The 25182-nt window shown below is 37.3% G+C and overlaps 1 protein-coding gene across 2 annotated transcripts in view; it reads left to right on the plus strand.

Moving 5' to 3' along the window:
* Positions 1-25182, plus strand: part of PDGFC (platelet derived growth factor C) — a 119635-nt gene that overhangs the window by 50651 nt on the left and 43802 nt on the right. For both annotated transcript variants that reach the window (XM_082758776.1, XM_082758775.1), the window contains exon 3: positions 18907-19102. In XM_082758776.1, the coding sequence (XP_082614902.1) occupies positions 18907-19102 (196 nt within the window). The remainder of the gene's footprint in view (positions 1-18906; positions 19103-25182) is intronic.

Consider the following 25182-nt stretch of genomic DNA (forward strand, 5'->3'; position numbering starts at 1 on the left):
AATACTGGGATAGTATTTAGACTGGGTAAGCTCTCAGATATTTTATACAGATTTATTTAAAGTGTATTTACATAATACAGCTATCAAAAATTATGAATATTTACATACAGCTTGACAGAAAAAAGGAGGTAACAGCAGGATGTTAGAGTCCTACTAGGTTACCCCCGCAAGGGAGTAGAGACAGCACCACTGCATAACAAGGCATACGGATCTAATAATTAATCTTGAAAGTTTGGGAGGTGTTTTTTATTTTATTTTTTTCTCTTACTAGGAACTGTTTTTTTAAAAAATCTCCTTATCAGATAGCACTGCAAAAAAAAGGGAAATGACCTTTGTTGTTGGAAGCATCTACTGAAAGTAATTTGTCACTATTGATGCACATTAGTTAACACTGTAAGCGCCATTCTGATGGACTGAGTATCACTTGTTAAATTACCATGGCAGTTATTTTGTATATTACAAGCTTCAGAATGAAAGTGACTGATTACATCTTTTAGGGAGGGGAAGAAAAGTGAAAACAAAATAGTTAATTGTCGTGGACTTCTCATAGCTTGTCCAGCTGTAGTGAGAGCATGAAGACAGCTGCAACAGTAAGCTGTACAAACAGGTTGTTTAGCTGCTCTGTTCCCTAACTGCATGCATGTGGTACCCTGTCCTGCAGGCTGACCCTGGGTGCCAAAATGGTTCATCTTTCTCTCCAGAAAGCATTTATTACTCTTTCATGTTTGCTGCACAAGTGCCCAGATAGTAATAAATGAAATTAAATGGCAAAATACTCAAACACTGTAAGCACCTGTGCAGATCAGTTATAGTCTACCCTGATACTCTAAGATAATTATGCCAATATTACTGCAGCTCTTAGGAACTTTTTAGGTCCACTGTGTTTTTAGACTTGTCTTGTAGTTATGCAGAAGGAGGAGAGAAGGTAAGCTTGTAGAAGAAATGTCTAAAAAAAATCTTTCTGAAGCAAAGACACAGCGAATAAACTTTGGAGTGTTATTGTTTTGCAAGCTGTAATTTGGAGTTGTTTATGATGGGTAAAGGTGTTTTGATCTATATTCTGCTGTTGTCTAGATTTTTATCTTTCTGTAGAGATGAAAGTAGCTTAAATTAATCTGCTAAAAAAAATGGAAAGCAACTTAGTGTTGGCTTTTTATTTATTTATTATTTTAGAAAATGGGGTTATTCTGCAGAAGGTAGGACAGTACATCTCTCCCTTTGCTTGCATAAGTTGGTTAAAGAAAAGGCCTTTGACCTCTATGCTGAAATGAGAATATCTAGGATTTTATGTGCTTTCCATGGAAAGCTTTAAATTTGTCCCTGTAAGTGGAAAACAACAAATGTACTGAAATTTATGCCTTATAGTGAATGTTCATGCTAGTACCTTTATTATTCACTGTGTCAGACTGCATTCAGCTGCTTATTTACACAAAAGTGCTGTGAGAGCACCCCGCGGTGGAAAACAGGAAAGGGTGATACAGAGCTGGGCAGCAGCACTGCGGAGAGCCCACGCGATGGGGTCTGCCTCCAAATTCCTCCTGGGTGCGGGTGGGCTGGGGCAGGCCATCCTCCACAGGTTAGGCAGAGCAGGGTGCTCTCCTGGGGTGTGGTGTGTCCCCACAGATGCCCTCAGAAATAGGGTTACTTAGAGTCATGTGTAGGATAATTCATGTATATGCGTGTGTGTGTGTGTGTGTGTGTGTGTATGTACATAGAGAATGTCTCTTAATTTGGCCAAAAGCATTGACTAGGTTCTGCATCGTAAATGGCAGATCTTCTTTACTGGTGGCTTCCCCTCCCTTCTTTGCAAAGACACCAGTCTTGGGAACAAGTATGATGACTAGTAATTAAAATTTGGCAAAGTCCATAGTGCCATTCAAGATGAAATTGCTTAATCACAAGTGGATATATTTTTATTTTTTTCCCCATAGTCTTTCCTGGCAATAGAACTATAGCAGTTAAGTATTGCTTCACGTTTGGTGTGTGTGTTTGGGCATAAAGAATTGGAATCACTTTTTACCATCCGTATGTAAACTGTCAAATATACCAGGTTTAACCGGATTGTATCCTAATCTGTCATTGGTTCACTTTCTAATTCAATATTGGTCAAATACTATTTTTCATATTTAACATGTATGCAAACACTGATATTTGATACTTCTTATTCTGTTTCACAAATCTGATATTAGCGTGGTACTAAAAACAAAACAAAACAAAACCAACAACATGAACTTTCTGTATAAATTATGCTTAACATGGTTGTATGCTGTGCACATATTAATGTTCAAGTTTCATTTATTTGGGGTTTCTTTTTTTTTTTTTTTCATACTTTGACCAGTCAGGATTTCCACTCAGTCTATCTAAAAACTGTATTGTGACTGGAAACAACATGAGTTCATGTTGAGGCAATGGAATGGGAGAAAAAATAGACTTTCATTTTCATTAATGGACTAGGATGGCAGGTTTAAACAGGATTTGAAGAGGCTTGCAAGAGAAGGGTTGATCAACTTGTATGTAGTGCTGTTGTGCATGGATCAAAATGAAAAAGTCAAATACAGTGAAAAATGGTAATTCACAGGAAAAAAGCCCCTGAAGTGATGCACAAAATAATACAATTTTTCATTAAATGAATAACTGGATAACCAACTGGTACCCAAGTTTAGGTCAAGATCATAGTTTGGCTGAGGGTTCCTTTTGGCTGCTGTTAATAAGGCATAGCAGCTGCCTATTTTCTTTTTTTGGTGCACTGCTTTCATAGACAATGACAATATAAGCATTTTCTGTGTATGAGTAAAAGCACTGGAGGCTTAGATAGAAGTACATTTGCAGCTGTTTTACATAACATCTGGATTTCTTCCACATTACCAGCTGTAATGTAAATGGAATAAAAGAGGGCAGGAGCAGATGAGAAGGATTCCATTAGATAGTGTCATCAAATGACTGTGGCTCTCTTAAACTTTCAGGTATTAATAGTGAAAAAAAGTCTCAGATTACTGTTTTTTTGTTTTGTTTTGTTTTTAAATAATAAATAATTTTAAAGCGTGTTGAATATCTGGTGTTCTGATGGTAAGATAATAGTAAAATCTAGACTTTAATGCTGAACTGTTTAATACACATAGAAGAGCAGTTTAATGTGTGTTCTTTAGATTTGGAGGTCATTAACTGTTTTAGGTTAACATTGTGATTTGACTTAAGACAACGAAATCTTACACCATTATTACAACTGAATTTATGTTAACAATGTAAGATTGGTCTTCTAGCCCAGACTGGTTGGTAATACGAGCCTGGTGAAAAGATAATTACGTGCTGTGTTGAAAAAGGGGATGGCTCTCATCAGCTTTCAGGATTTATCTCTGTGAGTAGATAGACACAGCAAGTATTTGTCACTAGTTGTTTTTGTCGTTTATATTTACACGGGAGTTAGAATCAAAGGTTTAGAGACATTCTGCCTTTTAACATGGAGAGACGATAGTTTTGGCCCAAAACCAGAATTTGAATAAATATTATTAAAATGAAATGTACAACAGCAGTAAGGAAGCAGGTTTTTCTCTCCTCTTCTTACAGTAACTGTAAATACTGAAGCTGTAAAAGATGCATTTAACAAGTCCCTGGGCTATGTAATTGGGAAGTGCTGATAAGTATTGATATGGCTCGATGCTTCTGTGCATCATTTTCCAGAAGTACCAGGGAGGGAGTTACAAGACTAGGAAATCCGAATGGTTGGAACTGAATGCTTTTGATTCAGGAAACAAGGAAGGACTTGGGGCTGAGCTGTGAGGGGGTGTCCAGTTTGCTGGCTCTGTATCCCCAGTGATGCTCTAGTCCCATAGCAGGGCACAGGGGGCTAGGGGAATGGTGCGTGCCTGAGAGTGAGTGAGTGTTTTTGTTATCAGCTTGAATTTTAGCAGTGATTGCAAGGAAGGCAAGTGATTTTGTAAATGGATAAAGCAGGTTTACTGTCGTCTGCAGGATGTACTAGCAAATGGAATGAAAACTGATTTTCCGACTGTTGGGGGTTGGAGAGAGCTGTAAGTGAAAAGCTGCCAAAGTAAAGAAAGGAGCTGTGCTTCCAGCCCCTTTATTAATCTATACTATTTTTACTTTACAAAGGTTACTTTGTTTCAATTGGGCTTTTGCCTAATATTTCCCTAGATTAGTCCCTAGAAGTAGTAAGGATAATAAGCAACGCTGGACAAAGTGCAAATGCAGACTCTTGTGGAAGCTTTCAGTCCTTGTGGAAAGTCTCCCAGAGGAAATACTATCAATAAGCTAAATGTATGAAATGTCCTAATACACATTAATTCCTCTATCTGTTATCTCCCGGTTAAGTAGCATCCTCTTAACACAGTAGGTAGTTAGGATGTGGCCAAGGAAAATGGTGCACCAGAAGAGCCAATTTGTTCTTTGCTTGAGAGTGTCAACACCACTGTAAACTGCACGTCCTGCTTACTGTTTTGACCAGCAAGTTTAAAGAAATTGCTTTTTACCATGGTATGAAAAGAAAGATACTGACTGTGTGCTAGCCCAGACTCTGGTTGGATCAGGCTGCTTCATCAGATCTGGCCAATTTCAGAATGAGATGATAATGTGGCGCTGGTGTTCTTCTTCATTACTTTCTCATTTGTGCTGTGAACTCCCTGGATCTTACAAGTAGATTTGATACTGCTCCCAGAAGAGCACTTAGCAATAATTAGTCAAGCCATAAACATGGAAAAGATTAGGATGAGATCCTACTCCTAGAAATCTTTTCTTGGTTGGTCAAAGAATAAAACCTGAGAAGACTTTACAGATCACAGAGCTATTTCTGCTGAATACAACAGATATTAATTGCTTGAAGAGCCTAAGTATTTTTCATAATTTTTCAGTCAATTCCCATATATAAATGCACATGGTTTCTCTGTGCAGCTGTCAACTCAGTATGCCTCATATTCTTCATTCAAGAATGTTTAAATAGTTTAGGTGAAAGTTTTGTATATAGGGATTTTTTCTACTTTAAATTGTTATTAAAATATATAAATAAATCAGTTCTTCCTATCTACATGTGTATGTTACTGCAGGATGCAGTCCATGGTTATTCTAATCATCTTTAACAGGTTGATAGTTCAGGTTCTCTCTGAAATAAGGTTTTGGTGGAAATGAGAGTTGAAACCAGAATCTTAAAGTTAGTACCATATGAAGGAAAGTGTTTCTTTTAGCAAGTCTGTATTTAGTAGGGTTAAAAGAAGTCCAGTTTTAAAGCACGATTTATTTTCATCTGTTGTGTTTCAGCCTTTCTCATTTTAACAATGATGTCTCAACTCAAAGGCTTATTTGAAACTTTTCTCAGTGCAAAGGGTCTATGACACTCACAGTGAAAAGAACCATTTTAGTAACGTGGGACTCGTGCAATATATTTGTATAATATTTGACTATGTATTGGAGCTTATACTTTTTTTCAGTACCTGACTTGGGTGTCTGAACACTTGTTTAGACACGCAGGGCCTTACTGAGAGACCAGAGCATTGAGTATTATACTCTCAGAAATGACATTGATAAGTTGGTGTTTGCCTTATTTCTTTTGTTTGAGCTTAGTCGTTAAGCATGTAACAGGCATGAAGCATGTAGCTTCATAGCCAGCACATTACCAGCTATGTACATGTTTAGTAGTACATAGCTGGTAATGTGCTGGCTAACAGGGTTGATCATGTTGAGACGGACTCTGCAGTACATCAGTTGCACTACCCTGGCCACAGACAAGGACCACAGTGGCAGGATGAATAGCAGCACCTGAGCCAGAAGGAGTGTAAAGTGCGTAGAGACATTTAATCTTATGTAAATAGGTAATACCAGAACATACCAATCCTCCTCCTCTTTCTGCTCTTCGCCTTCTTATGCCCTTAGGCATGCTGAGGACCCACACCTAAGTGAGGTGAACGAAAGACAGCTCTGGATTTAATAATTGCCTCTGAACCTTGCTTGAATTTTTGTTTTGTTTGGTTGGGTTTTGTTTGCTTGTTTAGTGATCATCTTCAGGAAAACTACGTGTAGTGCCAATGTTTTAAAATACTCTTCTCACAGAGAGTTATCAGAAGCTAACTGCATCATTCTGTCACTGTGCAAGTGAGTTGTGCTAACTTAAATTGCAACCAGCAAGAGGCAAATCAAATCATTTCCATGAAGCCAAGTCAACGAGGCAGGAGCCTTCAAACAGTAAAATCTCCAGTTATCAAGACAGGTTTATGAAGGGCATTGTTTAACTTGTCTGCTTTTGCTGCAGCAGGCCAAGACTCTTCACCGTACTTAGTTATTTGAAATACTTCTAAAGTGTTAGTAATCTATATATTATTTTTTAAAAGCCAGGTTCTCAGTTGATTTTTTTTTGCCACTCAGCAATCTTTGCTCTCATTCAGTTTCAGAGTGGAGACAGTCAACATTTGGCATCCAGCACTTCATATTTCTTTACAGCAGTGAGGCTTTGATGTGCAGATAATACTTTACCTGTGGCATATTAAAATCTTAGCTTAAAGCCTTCAGTTTCAAACAGCTGCTATAGCACTTTGGACTCTTTTTATTGTGCAAGATTTTCATAAAATAGACTTCAGCTAATGTGTTTTAGGAATAAGGAGAAAAGATTGACTTGGCTGGAAATTTCAATAAATGTTGAATTAACAAATTTCAGATTCATCTTAAACATTGTGTGTATATATAATACTTTACGCAGTGCTATGGTAGGCTAAGTAAGCAAAATTAGAGAACATCAAAGCTTGTAGATATCGGTATTGCTGAAATTCTGCAGAGGTGAACTTTTTAGATATGAAAAATATTTTTTCTTCAGCCATCGTGTGCTTCAGATCTGCACACTTAGCTATTGTAGACTGTTTATCACCGAGCAATTCAAACAGCCCATTAATTTTGGTGCTGGGTTAGACTTTGTATATATTGTTTTGCTTGTTCTAATTTACGTGAGAGCATAAGCTTGAGGGCTTGATGTTCCTATCTTGTTTTGCAATTGAATCACCAGCTTCATCTACTTGCATCATTGATAAACACCTTGTGTTGGGAACACATTAGAATTCTCGGGCATAACGTTATAAATGAAGTGTGCATCAAGATGTTATTTATTTGCTTGGGGAGTTTTAGGTTGGATGTTAGGAAGAACTTCTTTACTGAAAGGGTTGTTAGGCATTGGAATGGGCTGCCCAGGGAAGTGGTGGAGTCACCATCCCTGGAGGTCTTTAAAAAACATTTAGATGTAGAGCTTAGGGATATGGTTCAGTGGAGGACTGTTAGTGTTAGGTCAGAGGTTGGACTCGATCTTGAGGTCTCTTCCAACCTAGAAATTCTGTGATTAATCTGTGATTATAAAAGCTGTTCTCTTCTGCATGGCAACCTGCTGCTATGCACTGGAGAAATGCAGTGCCTTTCTATAAGGCACAATTTCAATCCATTGAAATTATAACAGCTTTCTTCTATCTTAAAGTACACAGTTCTCTTATAATTACAGCATGGGGTTTGAAACTTAAGTCACTTTATAGTGTGCGTGGGCAAAATCACTTTTACTTGTTTTAAGAAATAGAGTCCTGGGATTTAACTTCCTCCTTAGCTTGAGATGCATGCAATATGATGTGAACTTTGGATTCAACTTGTTCAAAATACAGTTAACAAATGCAGCTCTATGCCTGTGAAATTAATAGTTCCACCTTCAACCTTAAGGAGTTCAAGCAAGGATATTGACTTAACCATACTAGGCATCCAAAACCCAATTTGAAAAGCATGTGAAGGGACTGTGAAATGTTTTTCATCAAATATCTTGACCTAATACACAGCTGACCTAATATAAGTAATCAGAGAAGCATCTCTTATTTATTGGTGGACATGTTCCCTTAGGCCACTCAAGCCAGTCATGAAGCCATACCACTAAGACAAGGGGTCTGTTTTCATTTTATACCCTTTGCTTTTTCTCTAGAATTGCAGGGGAATTAGGTAAAATGCATTTTAACCCTTGATTTCCCCAGCCCTCATCCCCACCATACCCATGTGCGTTTTCCGAAGAAGTTTAAGAATGCTGAAAACTTTTACAGATGTTTTAGCATGATCGTAAGAAAAAATATAAAGTGACACATCTGACTGAATATCCATAGATTGATTAGATATGATTCCAAGCAGTACTGAAGCTGAAAGACTCTTGTGGAAAGTGGCATACTTGGAGGTTGCACTGGGTTTCAAACCGAACAGTAGCTTTTGATATGATGCTGTGGACGATCAAATTACATTAAAAGAGGTGATCTCTGTACAGCATTGCCAAGACCCTTATTTGGAACAAAATAGTTCCCTTGTGTAGTTTTAAAAAGGCTTACAAATTGGAAAGTTATCCTGAACTAGGGATATTGGAGTGATTTGAGAGTTCCAAGTCTCACTTTTCATTTTTACAATTGTGCAGCTTTTTCAGATTATTCCATGTAAGCATTCTGGAAGATTTCGGATATTAAAAGTAGGCAGAAAGTAATGTTAGATGATCCAGTGATAAATATTTGAGCTTCTGGGAAATGGGAAATAACAAATTGTATGTCAATAAACAAGTTAAATGTGAAATATGTTGAACTGTGGTCACTCTGGGGACTGAAGCCTGATTTAGTATACCGTTGATTTTCATACAGCAGGGCTTATAATCTTTTTAGGGAAATAAGTTGCGACTGCGATGGTCCTTGGCACCCTGCTGTTAGTCCTCCTCAAGAACACCTGCTACACTAGATTAGCAAAAGAGTCATTTGGAAGTGATTTTGCTTAAAAGTCTACTGCTTTACCCATGCCATGAGATACTGGTCTTTGTGGCTGCTCTCGGACACCTTTATGGTCATGCTCACTGAAGCTGGGTTCTTTCTGCTTAAATTTCTTCCAGTTCAGTAACAGTTGCACTATAGACATTCCTGTAGATCGGTACTTATATTGCATAACTATTTTCTTCCAAATCATCTCGTAGGAATCAAATTGTAATGAGATGAAGGCATTATGGTCTTCCAAAAGTTTTGTTTTAGCAGGTTAGTAACGGCTAAAATATTTTTTACTTTAATAGATATTAAAGATGGAATGGTTTGTATCTCTGTAGCTGAGACTATGGTGTAGTCCAGTTCCGAAAATAACCTAACTAGATCCCATATAAATTTGTTATAGTACTTTCTTTGTTTCTTGCCTTTCTGACATAGAGATATGCCAGAGGTACGTTTTCTGTACATACAGCGCGAGCCTCGGGCAGCTTTAATCTGGCTTGTAGAGTTTCCAGTAGCAATGTTATTTCTGTACAAAAAGTTTGGCACAAACTTGATAAGTTTGCTTAGGACCCTCTGCGTTTCTAACAGTGAACTGAATGTCATATTGGATTCACTTATAGTTGGTTAGTCTTGCTATATAGTTAGATCTAGCTCTCGATGTGCTGTAGTCACATTTCAATTGCAGTGTACAAAAACCCCTTAGATCTTTGGTTTTCTTTTGTCTCCTCTTACAGAATTTCATCACTGTAATTTTCTGACTAAAAATGTTTACCATCCTTGAGAGTTATATTTTCCTCTAGTTGAGCAGTAGTATTTCTGAGAACAGTTTTTTGAAGAACAGTTTATTTTCAGAACTTGAAATATGATTGGTGATCTTTATAAATACTTGAATCACTATCATTATAGTGCTGTACTGTGGAAGAATTAAAAGCAAAATCCACGCAAATACCAAAATAATGGAAAAAGCAAAGCAATACACTTCAGGACTGGTATTTCTGAACATTAGGGATTTTTTTTTTTATTTTTTTACCTCCTGAAACCTGTTAAAGACAGGTTTATATTTTTTCACTCTGAATAAAAGCTAAAATGAGATGTAGCTAGTTAACACATACCATATCCATGGAGTCTATTTATTCAGGCTGAATTCCGCATGGACCATGGATAATCTTTTTCCCAAATGTTTACTAGTATCTGCTCTTAACAAGTGCTGCACAATATAAACTGAAGGAACCATAAAGAAAAAGGGCATAATAAAATTAAGCCTTGCTTTTCAACAAAGTCTGACTTGAGATCAAGATTCAACTGGGTCAGATTGAGGAATTTTTTGTAAAGGACATGAATCACATGAATTTAAAAGCATACTGGCAGCCATATCTAGTACCAGAAAATGAGATACAAGGTTTTAAGAGCTGGCATTGAAACTAATGCTTCTAACTGAGATTAAAAGAGATCCAGATTCATTTAGTGGTTTTGTTGAAGTTATCTTTTTGGACTTGTAACCTTTCCTGTGCCATGCACAATCTAGCAATGCTGCTTGTTCCCTTGTTTCTACCTTGCTCAGACTGTACAGTTTTTCAAGACAGACTGATACCGTGTGTGTGCATGCGTGTGGTCTCCAGTACTAACAAAGCTTATTTTGGGTGTAGTTTTTAAGTTCTGTCTTAATAAAATTGAAAACAAATTCAAAATGCCAGGTCTGAACATTTATATATGATGTTGTTCACATTCACTTGAGCCTCTGTTGTTGCCATAGGTACCATTTTAGTACTCATTTTTGTTGTTTTGATTGTGTTTAATTAAGAATTTAGTTTGCTTTTTTTCCTACCGGAAACTGATTTAGCAAAGCTTTGAAAAAGGTAACTGTTTTGAGTAGCAGAACTATTGGAAAGATTTCATATTCAAAAATATTCACTAGCTTTTCCACACAAATTTCCCAAACATTTAAGATTTTTTTTTCCTTTAGAGTAAATAAATAACTTTGTTATCTCTTAGTAGGTGTAAGTATATACAGCTGGACAACTCTTTACTAGTTTACTGTTTGTTCTTGCTTTCTGCTCTCTTTCAGCATTAACCCTTACAGCATTTCTCTGTTATTGAAAACGTTTTCCATGTACATGTATAGTAAGTTATACTTTTTCAAGGAGACTCACAATTCCCCCTGTCCCAGACTGTTAGTGTTTGTTAACACTTGGGTATGTAGCTTTCAGAAGTTCCTCCCTTTCTGAGCTCCATTATCATCAAAGACTACTCATTTTACCTGCTTATTATTAAAAAATACTGAAACTCTTGCTGTTTTGATTTTCACAAGATACCTGGAAAATATATACTGTTAGGCTTTGTTTCAACTTTGTCTGACAGCTTTCAGCATCAGTTCATGTCATTTTATATAGAGGGATTGAAGTGCAGAATATGTAAAACTTCCCTATTTGTCAGTGAAAGAGAAAATTTTGAAACTGATTTTGAAAACATCTAAAATATTATGTAGCGCATTGAATATATGGATTATGTAACGCATTGAATATATTCTCTGGAATATAGAAGAAAAGACTAATGTTAATAAAGGTTTTGTTATAAGAAATTCAGGAAGTGGAAGAGGTTTTGTTGTGGGAAGATGAGGAAGTGGTGATGACCTCACACTGTTGATGGATGAAGGTCAGGTATTTAGGTTGATTGTATCTGCTGTCTGCCCTTGACACTTGATCATGAAGCTGTTTACTATCTGCTAGTCCTTGAGAGGATAAAGGGAGTGACTCACTCAGAATGGTGTTTTTTCCTCTCCACCCCCCCCCCTTTTTTTTTTTTCCTCCTTTCCCTCCCCTTCTTACGCCCCTCCTCTTCTAGGAATAAAAAATAAATAAAAGAGTAGGTACAGATCATTATGGCTTTTTTTTTTTTTTGTCATCACAACAATACAAATGAATTGCAAAGCATTTAAAGAAAAGAAAAATAAGGATATAAACAGCTGTTCTTCTGCTGTGCATGCAAGTACTTTTATTTCTATCTCATTCACCTTGACTGATGAACTTTGAATAATTCTTCCACTGAATCTAATACAGTAGTGACATATAGATGAGTTACATGCCTAGCTGTTATCTAAACCATATAGACCAATGAAATAATCTTCAGAAGAAACAGCATAAAGATACTGCTGAAGTTTGTGCTTCTAATGATAGTCTAATGTGCTTTCTTTTTGCTTAAAAATTACAGATGTGGAATTGGTCACTTCTTAATGTTTTATTCCATCTTCATTTGTCAAGTGGACTCTTTTATACCCAGTCTGTAGTCTTTTAAATATGTACATTCTTACAATTATCAATACCTTTTTTGATCTTAGAGTGGACAGTTGTAGTGTGCATTTTGGAATAACAGTGCACCCACGAATAATTGTGCTCTTCCTGGAATCAGCTGTAGTGTAGTCCTCATTAAACTTTGTGTTGGAAATACTTTCTTCTTCATTCCCATCTCCAGCAGAAATCGTGATTCTGGTTTAATTCACTAGCTATCTAAAGGGTTTTGGGTTGAGGAAAGAGTGCAGAATTTTCTGTCCTTAATTACAGCTTTATCTGTCTGAGAAGATTTGGGTCACTCAAAGTAGCAGCTCTGTAGTTTAATGGAAGAGGATGGCACTAGGGCGCAGTCCTTGACTGGAATCCTATTTGTTAGAGGATTGTTGGTATTTTGCATATTCATATTTATTTCAGGATAATTGTTGGCCCATGACTGAAGAAAGCAGATGATATTATTATCAGTCTATTATAAAGTAATTATTCCAACAGCATTAAGTATTTAATAGAGATGGAATGCCTTTCATATTCAAGCCAGCTTGAGTATTGATTCCAGTGAAGCCAAGACTTTACCTGTGGACGTTGGAATAAAGTGCTTATTGAAACACTCCAGAGTAATTAGATCTTAGAGCATGTGATAACACCAGAAAGTTACCTCATCTAACATTTAGCAAAAGGAATTCTTTATCTTGGCTAAAATACAGTATTTATCTAGTTTTAAAAGGTATTGAGAATTTCAGAACCAAGATTGCCTTCCAAGAGTGATTGGTCTGAAAAAAGATCTTAATAGAGGTTTCTTTTATTTTTGAAAAGATTTGCCATGCACAGGATGAAGAAAACAAACAAAAAGCAACCAACCAAACAAAAAAAACACACACAAAAAACTGTTTAATTGACATCCTCATCTCTGAGCAGAAGCCAGAGCACTAGGCAAAGGGCTGGCAGAATACTTGAAGGTTATAAAGTATAAACTTGTAAAATAAAGTATAAACTCATTTTTGTTTCTTGATGCAATTTGGAATCAAAGAAGGTTTGTTAGTGTATGACTAGTCATGATTATCTTCTGCAAGACATTAAGTCATGCAGCTGTTTGGAAACTTCATTACATCTGTTACTACAGTTCCTCGCTTGGCTCTCCAGTGATGTCTGCCCCCCTCGCTTTCTTATCCTTCCTTTTGTCCTTTCTTCATTGGTCAGCTTCCAAAACCCTGGCTTCCTGAAGATCAGTTCTGCTGTTCTTCTCTGCTTGTCTTGTCTGTGTGTACCTCTTCACATAATGTCCTAGCTGCAGGAGAAGGACTAGCCAGCAGATAAATCATATGTTATTCAGTGCCTCAGGTAACACTAAAAGTCTGAACTCAAAATGATAACTGAAGGAAAGAAGAAATAGGATAAATTGTAGGATTAAAAAGTGATAGTAAAAACAAATACAATTCTGTATTCATCTCAAGTTGTGTGAGCTGAGTTTTTTTACATGCTTTTTTCATATGTGTAAGTGTGTTAGAGGGAGGAATAATCTGAACAAGATGTAATATTTCTCCTGCACGTCTCTGATTCGTTACTTTAAATCCATATAGTACTTTGTAAGTTTGTATTTGTTATGTTTGCTTAGTTTTGGTGGCAAGTACTTGTTTAAATTAGCAGATTTCTAGTCAGAAGGTGAATTTATGAAGTGACAGTTGACAGCTCATACGTGTATATTGTGTTACAGGTTTGTACACTTCTCTCTGTGGTTTCTTCTTAGTAATAGCTGAAGAATCACATCAGCATTTCAAATAGGTGCTATATCAAAGCATCGAAACAACTCAGAATGGAAACTCCACCAAAGGCTTGATGTGTCTTGGAGATTTAACCCAGAGAAGCCACAAACCATACTACTTAAGAAAGCTATCTTAGTAGATACAGCAAGCCTGTGTGAAGTTTTCTTTGCTCGCTACTTGAAAAGGTGATAATGAAAACAAACCCTATGTGCTTCAAAAGCATTTCTTGTGGTACTTGAGGCATTCCGGTTTGGAAGAGCTGACTGCTTGCTGGGTAGCCTGAAAACTGGCTGGGCTGCCAGGCTCTAAGGCCCAGGACTAATGGTGGCTGGCAGCTAGTGGAGGAGGGTGAAGAAGCTGGGCTTGTTTAGGTGGGGAAGAAAAGACTTAGTGGCAGTCTGATAGCAGGCCTACAGTTGCCTGAAGAGCGGTTACAAGCCATGACCAAGTTAAACTCTTCTTGCAGGCCACAGTGCACATAAAAACAAAACAACCTCCTCCTCCAAGAGAAACACAACTCGAAATTGCAAGTTGAGAGGTTCAGATTGGACATTAGGAAAACATCTTACCCTGGAAAGATAGTATGGCACTGGAGCAGGTTATCCAAAGGAACTGTGGAGTTCCCATCTATGTAAGTTTTTGGGTGTTGGCTAAGAAATGCCTCAGTGGAGTGACCTGCTGTTGTGTGAGCAGTTGTAACCCAGCCAGGAGCTTGGACTGGAGGTCTCCACAGCTCCTTTCCAAGCAGCATCCTTATGATTTTGGGTGCTTTTAGCTTGATACCTATCTTACACATTGAACAATATTGAGCTGAGGTATTTGTCTTCGATTTTCTGCCAGTAACAGATCATCTTCCAGTTTTTCCTCTGTACCTGACAAAAGAGTTAAATTTCATTTCAACTGCTACATTCAGATAATAGCTATGAAATGCCTGGAGGCAACTGAACCAGAGACAGAGGATAGAAAGAGGTATTCCTGTATTCCCTTCCTTATTACTTTTGAAAGTGGGCTTGCTGCTTTTTCAAAGTTTGCTAAAAAGGAAAAAAGAGCATGTTATGTTACATTTCAAAGGATTTCTTCTACAAAGTCTGTTTCTGTACATGATATGGTGTTAAAAAAAAAAAAAAGTTATGGGATTGTTGCAGGAAATCCTTTCAAATAATAAAAATGCATCCTTTTTGAAGTTCTGTGGTAATGAACAAATAGTTATTGTCATCTTTTGTTACTGAGTTTTGAGTCAGAGGACTCTCACATACTACAACATTACTGTATAGCAGAAAAAGCTCTAATCTTAATCCATAAATATTTAGAGTTGAGAATTTTCTTTGAATTTGACATTGTTTTTCAAGCATTGATAGTCATATATGGTCTAAGGTGATTTCTGAAGGCCTAAAAGCTGCTATTCTTAATTAAGGGCTACTGAATAAAATCAATGAAATATCTACTAATAATCTGTGATTAGCAGGACTTGTCCTATTTACAGAAAAGTTGCTTTCTGAACTTAGTGGAGGTTTGGCAGAAAGCTTTGGAAATTGCTGTTATCAGTACTGCCCACCTCAGCAGCAAACCTGCCCTCAGCACGGCAGCACCCAAGGCCAAGGCCGTTTCTCTGCTCCTTCCTTGGTGCTCCTCTTCAGTCTCCAGAGCTGCACTCGGTTTGTCCAAGTTTTACCTGTGACCCTCGCTAAGATGTAGTGATTATAATGTACTGAGAAGAGGTATTTGCTATATTTAAGAAGTGTCAGCGCTGATCTTTGTGAAATGTATTGTGCCCATGGGGAAAGAGGCCTACTTTGAAGTAGGCAGGAATGAGCTTGTCTCGTCGGTGGGTTTAATTTCAGTTTACAGTGGCATCTGCTGATCTGCTTGGTGATACTGTGGTTTTTCATCTGTTACCATTGCAGTGAAACGGTAATGCACTGCCGTGCATTCAGAATGCCTGGAATCTTGTAATTTTCAGGGACAGGCTCTCTACATTGATAGATATATAAATCTGGTGATAGCATCTTGCACCACATCAAAGACAACTGCAGCGACTCATTCTTCAGCTTCAGGCTCTGTGAAGTGTGTGCTGTCCTTCCCTAATAACTGTAACCGTGTCATATCCCAGGGCTGGCTTAGGGGTTTGTTCCCCATCCGGTGTGCCCCGTTTCCAGAACCTTTTGCTGCAAGTGATCTCTGTAGCCCATCTCTCAAAGAAGCTTCTCACTGAAGCCACTGTCTGTCTTGTTGCGCTCAAGTTGTAGTGCTGCCCCCAAGCTGGGATGGTGCCTCTCCTGCCTTAGTCTCACCCAGTCAGATGCTTCTGAGTTGATCAGTGCTGTCTGTGCAATCATATAAATGTTTTTTTTCTTTTTGGGGGTGGAGATTGCTAAACAGAAAGGCAGACAGGTCATGGCAGCAGGGACTGATACATGTATCTTTGGAGTTACACAGACGATTGCTGTAAATCTGGCTGAATTTGTTACTCCTTTTTAAGAGTAAGGTGGATTGATTTATCCCTAAAAATAAAGGCAATAATTGTAAAGCCATTCCACACACGCGCACACATAAAAATAGGCACTATAGTGTCAACTTAGCCAAGTTCAGGTGGCCGTGCTCTTTAGACAATTTACTCAAAAGAAATTTTCAGAACATGCATGAACTCAGAAGGAGAAGTCTAGCTTTTTATGGTATGGTGGCACAATTTGTTTACGTAGAATGGATAAAAAGGAATATTGCAGCTTATCTGAAGACAAATAGCAAGCTTAAATCTCCAGTGACAGCAATTACTTGCCTTTGTAGTCATACAAAATAATTCTTTTGTAAGAGAAGAAATTCCACTGTGCGAGAGCAAATATTTGAAATGGAGCAAGTGATGTGTGTGAGAATGTGATGTTTTTGTGGAACAACGTTGTATGTAAAACACATTTTTCCTTCACAAATTAAGGAGTTGAAGGCAAGTCCTGTTCACTAAATTGCAATATGCCTTTTTGTTCTTTTGCCCTTTTTAGTGACTTCTCATTTGATATGCCTGGACTACTTGCAGTGCTGTGGTTATCATTGTATCGATGATAGCAAATGAAACGCTTGCTATGTTGTGAGATACAACATGATTTGTAATCCCGCGTGTGCTTTTAAAGACAAAAAGAACCACTGAATATAGTGTCATCAGTGAGATGGTGTTCCTCTGCATACTTTGGAAATAACACTCTGGTGTACCAATCTCTGGGAAAGTCACTTATTATTGTTGGCTGCTGTGTTTAATGTGGAGCTCTTAGCTGACATGCTATACGTTGGAGAAAAAATGCTTGTGACTCAGCTAACAAAAACCCAGGGAAGTGTCTAAATTAGGAACCTTGTCTCTCATGCCTCCTTTGTTTGTGCTTCTTTCTTATTACTGCGTGCTGTCCTCCCTTATGTGTACACAAGACTGTACTGTCAGTTCTGTGTGTGGATACTGGCAAAACCACACTCCATCAAGCTTATATAACCAGCAATTCCACTTAAAAGAAAAATTTCCATTTTCATACCACAAGTAGAAAGCACGAGTCCATCAGAATAGAAGGCAAAAGTCTGACAGACTTTAAAGTACATTTAAGTATAGATTAATTCTTTTAAAATTGCAATGCTGTTTCTGTGGCCTTCTTTTCTTGCAGTACATTCATTTAGTTGTCAGCCTTCACATGTAGTTATAATAAGGAACAATTGCAGTGTATGTTTTCATTGTAGACTGAAGCATAGACATCTTACATAGCTCTAAATGTGTCTTCATCGTAATGCTGCTTATAAAACAAATGAAAATGAAGTAACTAACTGCAGAGTGAAACAAATTGTCAAAAAGAATGTGAATTATTTTCCAGTATAAAACTACAAGCATATGTAGTTAATAAATTAATTAGGTAACTGATGATTCCTATGATTTACTGCCTGCAATGTCAAACCTGCCTGTACCCAAATTTTAAGCGAATGTTAAATACAGTAGAAGCTTTGTGTTATAGCTTTTTTTATATACTTTGATGTGCTTATGGAATTAAATTTTGTCAATTAGGGATCCTGTCATTGCATGTCATGATGTTGAAAGGTATGCAGATTAGGTCAGTGCCTGCTGTTTGCAGCTAAATCCCCCCTATAAGCTGATTCCAGCTGCTGAGTATGAATTCCTGGGAATGTTGGGCACTTGGGAATGAGGTTGTTTGAGGTATTGTGAAGAGAGCTGTTGTGTGTCCCTGATAGTCCCTGCTACTGCTGACCAAAGGAGTCCTTTCTGTTTGGTAACCACTCGCAGTTGTGAATTCATCACCTGAAGAGTTGTTGTTTTTTGTTTTTTTTTTTTTGTTTTGTTTTGTTTTGTTTTGTTTTTTATGAAGTAGTTTCATAGTTTCTGTGTGCTTTAAAATCAAAAGTAGTTGGCTTATTTCTTTTGAATTTATTTGCTGCCACATAAGGCATTTAATTTTACATGTGTTTTGTAGTCTAACAATACTGAAGAATTTTGAGGAATGCCCTCTATTGGGGCTTGTCAGTAAATGTCTAATTTCATATACTTGGTGGCTTTCTCATAGCATGTCCCAGCTTTGTTCCTGTATCAGGGTAACTGTTCTGATGTAGCCCTCAGCAGGGAGGCTGCCATCAAAATCCTTATCACCAGACCCAACAAATATAAGTCTCCACTCACAAGAGACAAATTGAAACCAGTCCTTCTGTGGCAGTTGTAAGGTGTGAGCAGACCTCTCCCTGTACCTTGTGTGATCTCCGCAGTTTCCAGTAACAAAGGACTGAAGCCATTGGCAGCCTGTGTGCTGTAGTCCCTTGGGTTGCTGGGTTTCTGTGCGACTCTTATCTTGGGTTCAAGTCTTGGCAGTCTAAGGAAATATACAGACACATTTCTCTTACCTCCACTTGAACTAGCGTTCTGTTTTCTGAACATCAGCTGAGGCTTGGGCTTGAATAACTTTTTGCCAGCAAAATGTTATTTATCTCTTTGTCTGTTTTTACTATATATATTTTTCCATGCAGGAATTCCTTTGAAGAAGCGAACAAAACAGAAGGCCTTTTTCTGTGCATGCTATAGAGACACTTTAGGAAAAGGAGAAGAAATGTAATATTGACGCATGTTTTCTCTCTTTATTGTAGGAGTGCAGGATCCTCAGCATGAGAAGATAATTACTGTGACTACTAATGGAAGTATTCACAGCCCCAAGTTTCCACATACATACCCGCGCAACACTGTACTAGTGTGGAGATTAGTAGCAGTAGATGAAAATGTATGGATACAGCTTACTTTTGACGAAAGATTTGGGCTTGAGGACCCAGAAGATGACATCTGCAAGTAAGTTTACTTTTGCTTAAACTTGTGCAATATCTGAAGGAAGGTGTGGGGGATGGAACAAGAGTATTTCTCAGCTTTTGCAAAAATGACACCTGCATGTCAATGTATTTATAAAAATGCATCTCTTAAGCTATTAGCTTCTGATTTTATTTGCAGTGCTAGAAAGTCATTTTATGCTTGAAAGCTTTGGAGGCCCCCCATTCTCCATCTGCATTCAATATCAGCGCCCCAGATACACAAGGATACAGAAATGTGGAATGATTAATATTGTTATGTCTAAGCTGAAGGTTTTGACATTTGGGAAAATACTACTATCAATGTTAGAGGAACGAGTATCTAATTTTACAGAGGAAAAAATAGATAAGCACGTTACATGACGTGTAATTCAGGTCAAGATGCAAGGTACAGCATCCCTGTTCAAACAAAACTACCAGACAATACTTTAATGGCCTTTAATGGTCAAGTTCTCAATTTTCTATGAAAAACAGCACTTAAAGTAATTCATTGTTTGATATTCTCCAACGGTATTGTTTTTTTCATGACTTCAGTAAGTATTCTGTCCGCTAAATGACTAGCACAGGTTTCTGTTGAATCTATATTTCCTTCCAGTCATTAGTATTTGAAGGCTGCTTAGCTTGGGAGAGAAACAACCAGAACACTACGCACATGGATGGATGTAGTTCTCAGCCAAGCTGTCTGATTGGTCACGTTGTGGGTATTTTGTGACAACAGGGGCAGATGTTGTATGAGCTTCCTGTGGGTGGGTGAAAGAGGAGAGATCCTAATCTCTTTTATTCCATATCTATCGGCCATAGAAATAACAGATCGTAAAAAAAATGAACATATGAATAATGGTGTATTGTCTGAACTCCTTTCAGTAAATTAACAGATAAAACATGTCATTTGGTATATCCTGTTTTGATGTGTTCCTGGGGAGGTATTTCACACAAGACCTTCTTTTCCAAATAGTTCTGTTTTTTAATTTAATTTAATTTAATTTTTTTTTTTTTTTTCCTTTTTGGATGCTTATTTGATGGTTACTTTCAGTTTTTCTAATTAATTGGTCTTCACTTGTTTTTATATCTCATATCAATGTTTGATTACAAATTTGTATTTCTTAGAGGTTACTTTTGCGCTTAGCTTTAATGTGGAAGCTGAGGTTCACAACAGACGGACAGATATCATCTTCATAATAATGAAGGGAATAATTGTCAAGGCCATGTCAAATATAAAATACTAAGAACTATAAGCATACCTTTGCTCAGATGAGTGCACTCCCTTTGCACAACTTTTTTTTTTTTTTTTTTTTTAATGAAAACGTAGCTTTTTCTTTTCTTTGCATATGGCAGAGTGAAGTAGCAAATGAAAGAAAATCCAGGTTGGGTGACTCATTCATCCACTTGCAAAGAAAAAAGTGAGATAAGTTAAAATATTTTAAATATTAAACTTGAATAGTATTTTAATGGGAGTACATTTATTTTAAGTAAACAAGGTGACAAAAGCACTATTCAAATCGAAAAACAGTAATAAGTCACTCATAATCTTCACTTGTAATTTTATCATGCTCATACATGTGTATGGATACCAGGAAGTTGTATGTATGCAAATCCTGGTATGTGCACTTTTGAGGACATACTGTGCTTTTTGGCTTGGAAGATATGACCCTCTGGGAGGGAAAAAAGATTTTGTTTTTTTTTTTAACCAAAAGAGAAAGCACAGATAGGGTTCCTGCAGTTTAAATTCAGTAACAATCTCACTAAAGGAAGGGAAAGTGTACCTTTTTTTGATGCAAATTGACAAGTGGAGGAAATAACTGAAGTGCAGAGTTTAATTGTGTAAAACAATTTACACAAGCCAATTAAGTTACTGCATTATCAGTAGTTATGAAGTTATCACAATAGTATCTCTTTATAAGTAATGTCTTGTATTTCTTAGCTGTTCTAGTGCTTAGTAAAATTATTTTAATGTCTTTCCAGTACTTTCTGTGGAAAAGCTAAGGGTTTTTAACTGCATTCCATGCTATTTATGACTCCACTGTGTTTCTGCCTTCTTGAAAGGCACAAATCAGTATTGTTTCTGCAGAGTACTCAACAGTTTCTCCAAAGCCAAGTTTATGTGACAAAGAAAGAAAGAAAAAAAAAAAGCACGACATTTAATGTGTTATTGTGAGTGTAACTCTAGAGCTTACAGTGGCCTGATCCTATAGTTCTAGCCTATGACTGAAACCAAAATCTGCAGCACAGAGATGGTAGGCTTTCTTTCCAACATCCTGCAGTTTGTAACAGGCTATCTTTCTCCCCCTTCTGAAGTGTATGACAGGACTTGATGCGTCACCTACAGTGGTCCTTGTCCCATATTCTCAGTTCTTCCACCTGCTTCTCAAGATGCATGTTCTGTGCAATGCAAAAGCCTTCTCTGTAGGTAGTAGGGCTCTGTAGTGTCAGTTTATTTGACCACTGAGAGAATACAATGGAGTATCTTTGTTTAAGATAATTAAAAGCTTCTTAAATGTCAGTCGTTCCAATATTGCTCATACATAGGGGGAAAAGTAAAACAAAAGCCCATCTAGCCATATAAAACACTTCTTTTGCTTGTTCTATAACGAGAAAACAATGATAGGTAAGAAATGTCCTGGATGCATCCTGAAGCTTTGGCAAAATTTTTGTCTGTTTCTGTGGCTAGAAACCTACATCTGACTGGCGTGGCCTCTGCATTTGGATTTCTCAAAAGTCAGTTCCAACACTTCAGCTATTCTGTGAGGTCTTTTCATCTAGAACGAGCATAACACCTTGCAGATACCTTGAAGGTACCAGTTTAGCCTCCACTTTAAGTAGCTTCCTGAACCTGGATCAGAGTGATCCTGCATGGCTATTTTCTACTCCATGTTTAATTTTTTATGTGGAAACTAGATCCGTGCATTTATTTCTGAATAGATTTAGGTTATTTTGTTGATGGTATGGGTACATACATCTCTGCAATATTAAAGTCAATTCAGTCTTGTGCACTTTGATTTCACCTTGTGTGCTTTGATTTGAAAAAAAAGTTATGAACAGACAATTCCCCACCAAGCCAAACGAATACAAAAGAAGGACGCAGTCTCCTAGCTGTTTCATGGAGTGTTGTTCAGATGACAGAACTGCTGGTAAATTTTCCTTACATAAGGGAATTTCTAGCTAGCAGAGGGACACTGGATTTACATTCTGCATGTCCGGCTTTTCTGGTGAAGAAAAGCAACTCTTCTTTTGCTGATGTGACAGTTCATTATTTTCATGATGCTAGCCCCTCAACGCTGTTTTAATCATTAGGCCATTAGACTTCTGTGCCTGACAGCTCCTATCATCAGGGAGGTGCCATAACTCTCCTTGACCAGGAGGGACTGATTTTTTGCTCAATTGTTGCTTGTTTCTGAAATTGTTGATTTCTGTCTCTGAGAACATACATGGTCTTCATGGAGGAAAGCTATATCCATGCCTTCCTGACACAGAGGCATTTATCACAAAGCTTTTATCACTGTATGCTACGCTTGCCTTTACCAGGCAGTCTGATGTTGTGATTAGGTTGTGCATCGCAGAGTTACATCACAAAACTGCAATAAGAAAAGAAAAAAAGTATCCTGCTTACATTAGTAATGTGTGCCAAACTCACTCTTGCTGTGCACAGAATGGGAACAGTTGTTCATCTTGGTGGTGGCGGCAGCTGTTCTTTCTAATTATCAGGTGATTTCAGTCTGTTTGACTTTTATTATATCTAATAAAAGAGAAATGTGTCTCAAATCCAAAGTGCAATTACTGTAGATAAGATTATATGGATTACAATATACAAGTGGAATGTGGAACTGACAGACTGTTGAATACTCGATGTCACCTGAACATCATCTTCATTTTGGGATAGGTATATTCATTTCCATGTCTCTTCAGTCCTCTAATAACTCCAAATATGAACTGTAGTATGTTCTGTAGGCTTTTCTTTCTTGTTGGTTGAGGCTTTTGGCAGCTGCAAATGTGAATTTGTTGATGCAGGTAAATGCTTCACCTACAGAACTATAAAAGTTTTGAAAGAACCCCCCAAACTTCTCTGGTTAATGCGCAATATGTTGAACGTTTGCCTGAAGAAAATTAGGAAACCGAAGGAAGCTGTCAGTGGTAACATGGTATAAAATCTTTGAGTAGTACTGTGGCTCTTGCACTCCTTTCACATGAAATTAAATAATTAACTCTTAAAGCCAGGAATGTTCTTCCTTTGAGGTTACTTAAGATGATGCTTTAAGATGCAGAGCCATGTGCAATAAATTCACTACCTCTCTTTTCCATGACGTTTCTGAGAGCTGCTTGACTGAACTGCACCCAAGCTACTCCCTTCCATTCTGGGAACATCAAAGGTCTTTGGTAGAAACCATCAGCCAAACGGCTTAAACAATCCTGTGTGTTCCTATTGAATGTAGTGTTAGGAAAGTGTTGATAAGGGTTAAAATTTTGAAGATTTGGCTCAGCCTAAGGCTGAAACAAGTGTATTTAGAAGAAACATAAAGACATTATCCGTAGTCAGTGGCTATGAAGAAGGAAAACATTTGCTTAGCTGTCTTTTTGACATAAATTATGTCAGATGCATACTATGCAGTGGTGAGTTATGGTAAACACAATAAAAAGACTAAACACTTTGTTATATAATCTTCTAAAGGGAGCTTTCCATGTAATATAAGACCCAATGAGTAACTTAGAGCACATGGAGCTTCCTTTCTTGTGATTACAACATCATCTCTCCATCTAACCTGTAGAGTAAAATACAAATGCATAGCTTCAGCTCCAGTGTGATTCAGTAAAAAAAGATGATTGATGCTTCACTTCTGTTTGGCCCACCTCTTGGAACCACCTAACTGCATCAACAGCATGTGCATGAAAGAATAAATCCAGCATCTTTTTCTTCTGGGATCTGCAGCAGGGAAAACAAAACAAACAAAAACCAACCTCATATTATTTGTTTTTGCTTTGAGAACATTGTAGCGGCAGTATTAACGTACATGTATGTGCTAAGAACAAACTATCAAGCGTAGATTCCAAATGAAATACATCCTCTCAACGTTTGACGTGTCCTTGCTGTCTGACAGTCCTAAATGCTTCTGTCAGACATTTTTATTTCAAGAAACTGTGATTACAGAGGGTGAAGTTATCCCTTTGGTAGGTACAAAGTTCAAGTTGGCATTGAATAACTGGACAAAGACCTTTAAATAACCATATTTAAAGAGGAATGGGTGCAGACAATGTTCATGGTGACCCATGTCACTAAGTAGCTGGGCTTTTTTTTTTTATCTTTTTTTTTTTTTTTATCATTTCAAGGTTAGAGGGATTGCTGCTGCCACCTCTATTTGAAAATTCAGAAAACAGTGAGGAGTACCCCTAGAATCTCTAAGGCTTCAGATGTGTTACAGTGAAGATCTTAAAGCTCTTACCACCGTTGCATTGGAATTTCGATGTGTTCAACTGTAGCCACCTAGTCCTTATGATATTCTGTGCACATAGATGACATAGGGTTCTGCTTAGATGACTGCACTTATCTGTGATACTTAAATGTCTCCTTCATCACTATCTATATAACAAGCTCAGCAAAAGTAAAATCATTTTAAAGTTAAAATTCATTGTAGCTGTATTCTACATTCAGATCTATTTGGATAGGAGCTATTCCATCAATAGCTGAAATTATATATATATTAAAAAAAAGCGTATGAGCTGTCATTCTTCAATACACAATTCCTTTTTACCCTTCTTTCCCCCCAACATATAAATTCCTTGTTAATTATTTTTATTCAAAGTTTGAAACAGGGTTATATAATTTAAATGGCCAGGATGAGTTCTAGTATTCAAGTGCCTTAGATTAATTGAAATACTGATAGGAAAAAAATGTTATGAAACGAGTGATTTAAGCTGAAGTCCTTGGTAGCAACATAAAGGTTTTACAGCTGGCAGGAAGGTGGCATTTTAGGAACAGTGTGTAGAAAATGCCATGAAACTCCAGTCAAGGTGGAGTAATTTCTCTGGTGATTGATTTTTTGTTGTTGATTTTTAGTCGCCTGTTCCAGTTGATGC

Source organism: Aythya marila (assembly GCF_965140915.1).
Source record: "Aythya marila genome assembly, chromosome: 4".
NCBI lineage: Eukaryota > Metazoa > Chordata > Aves > Anseriformes > Anatidae > Aythya > Aythya marila.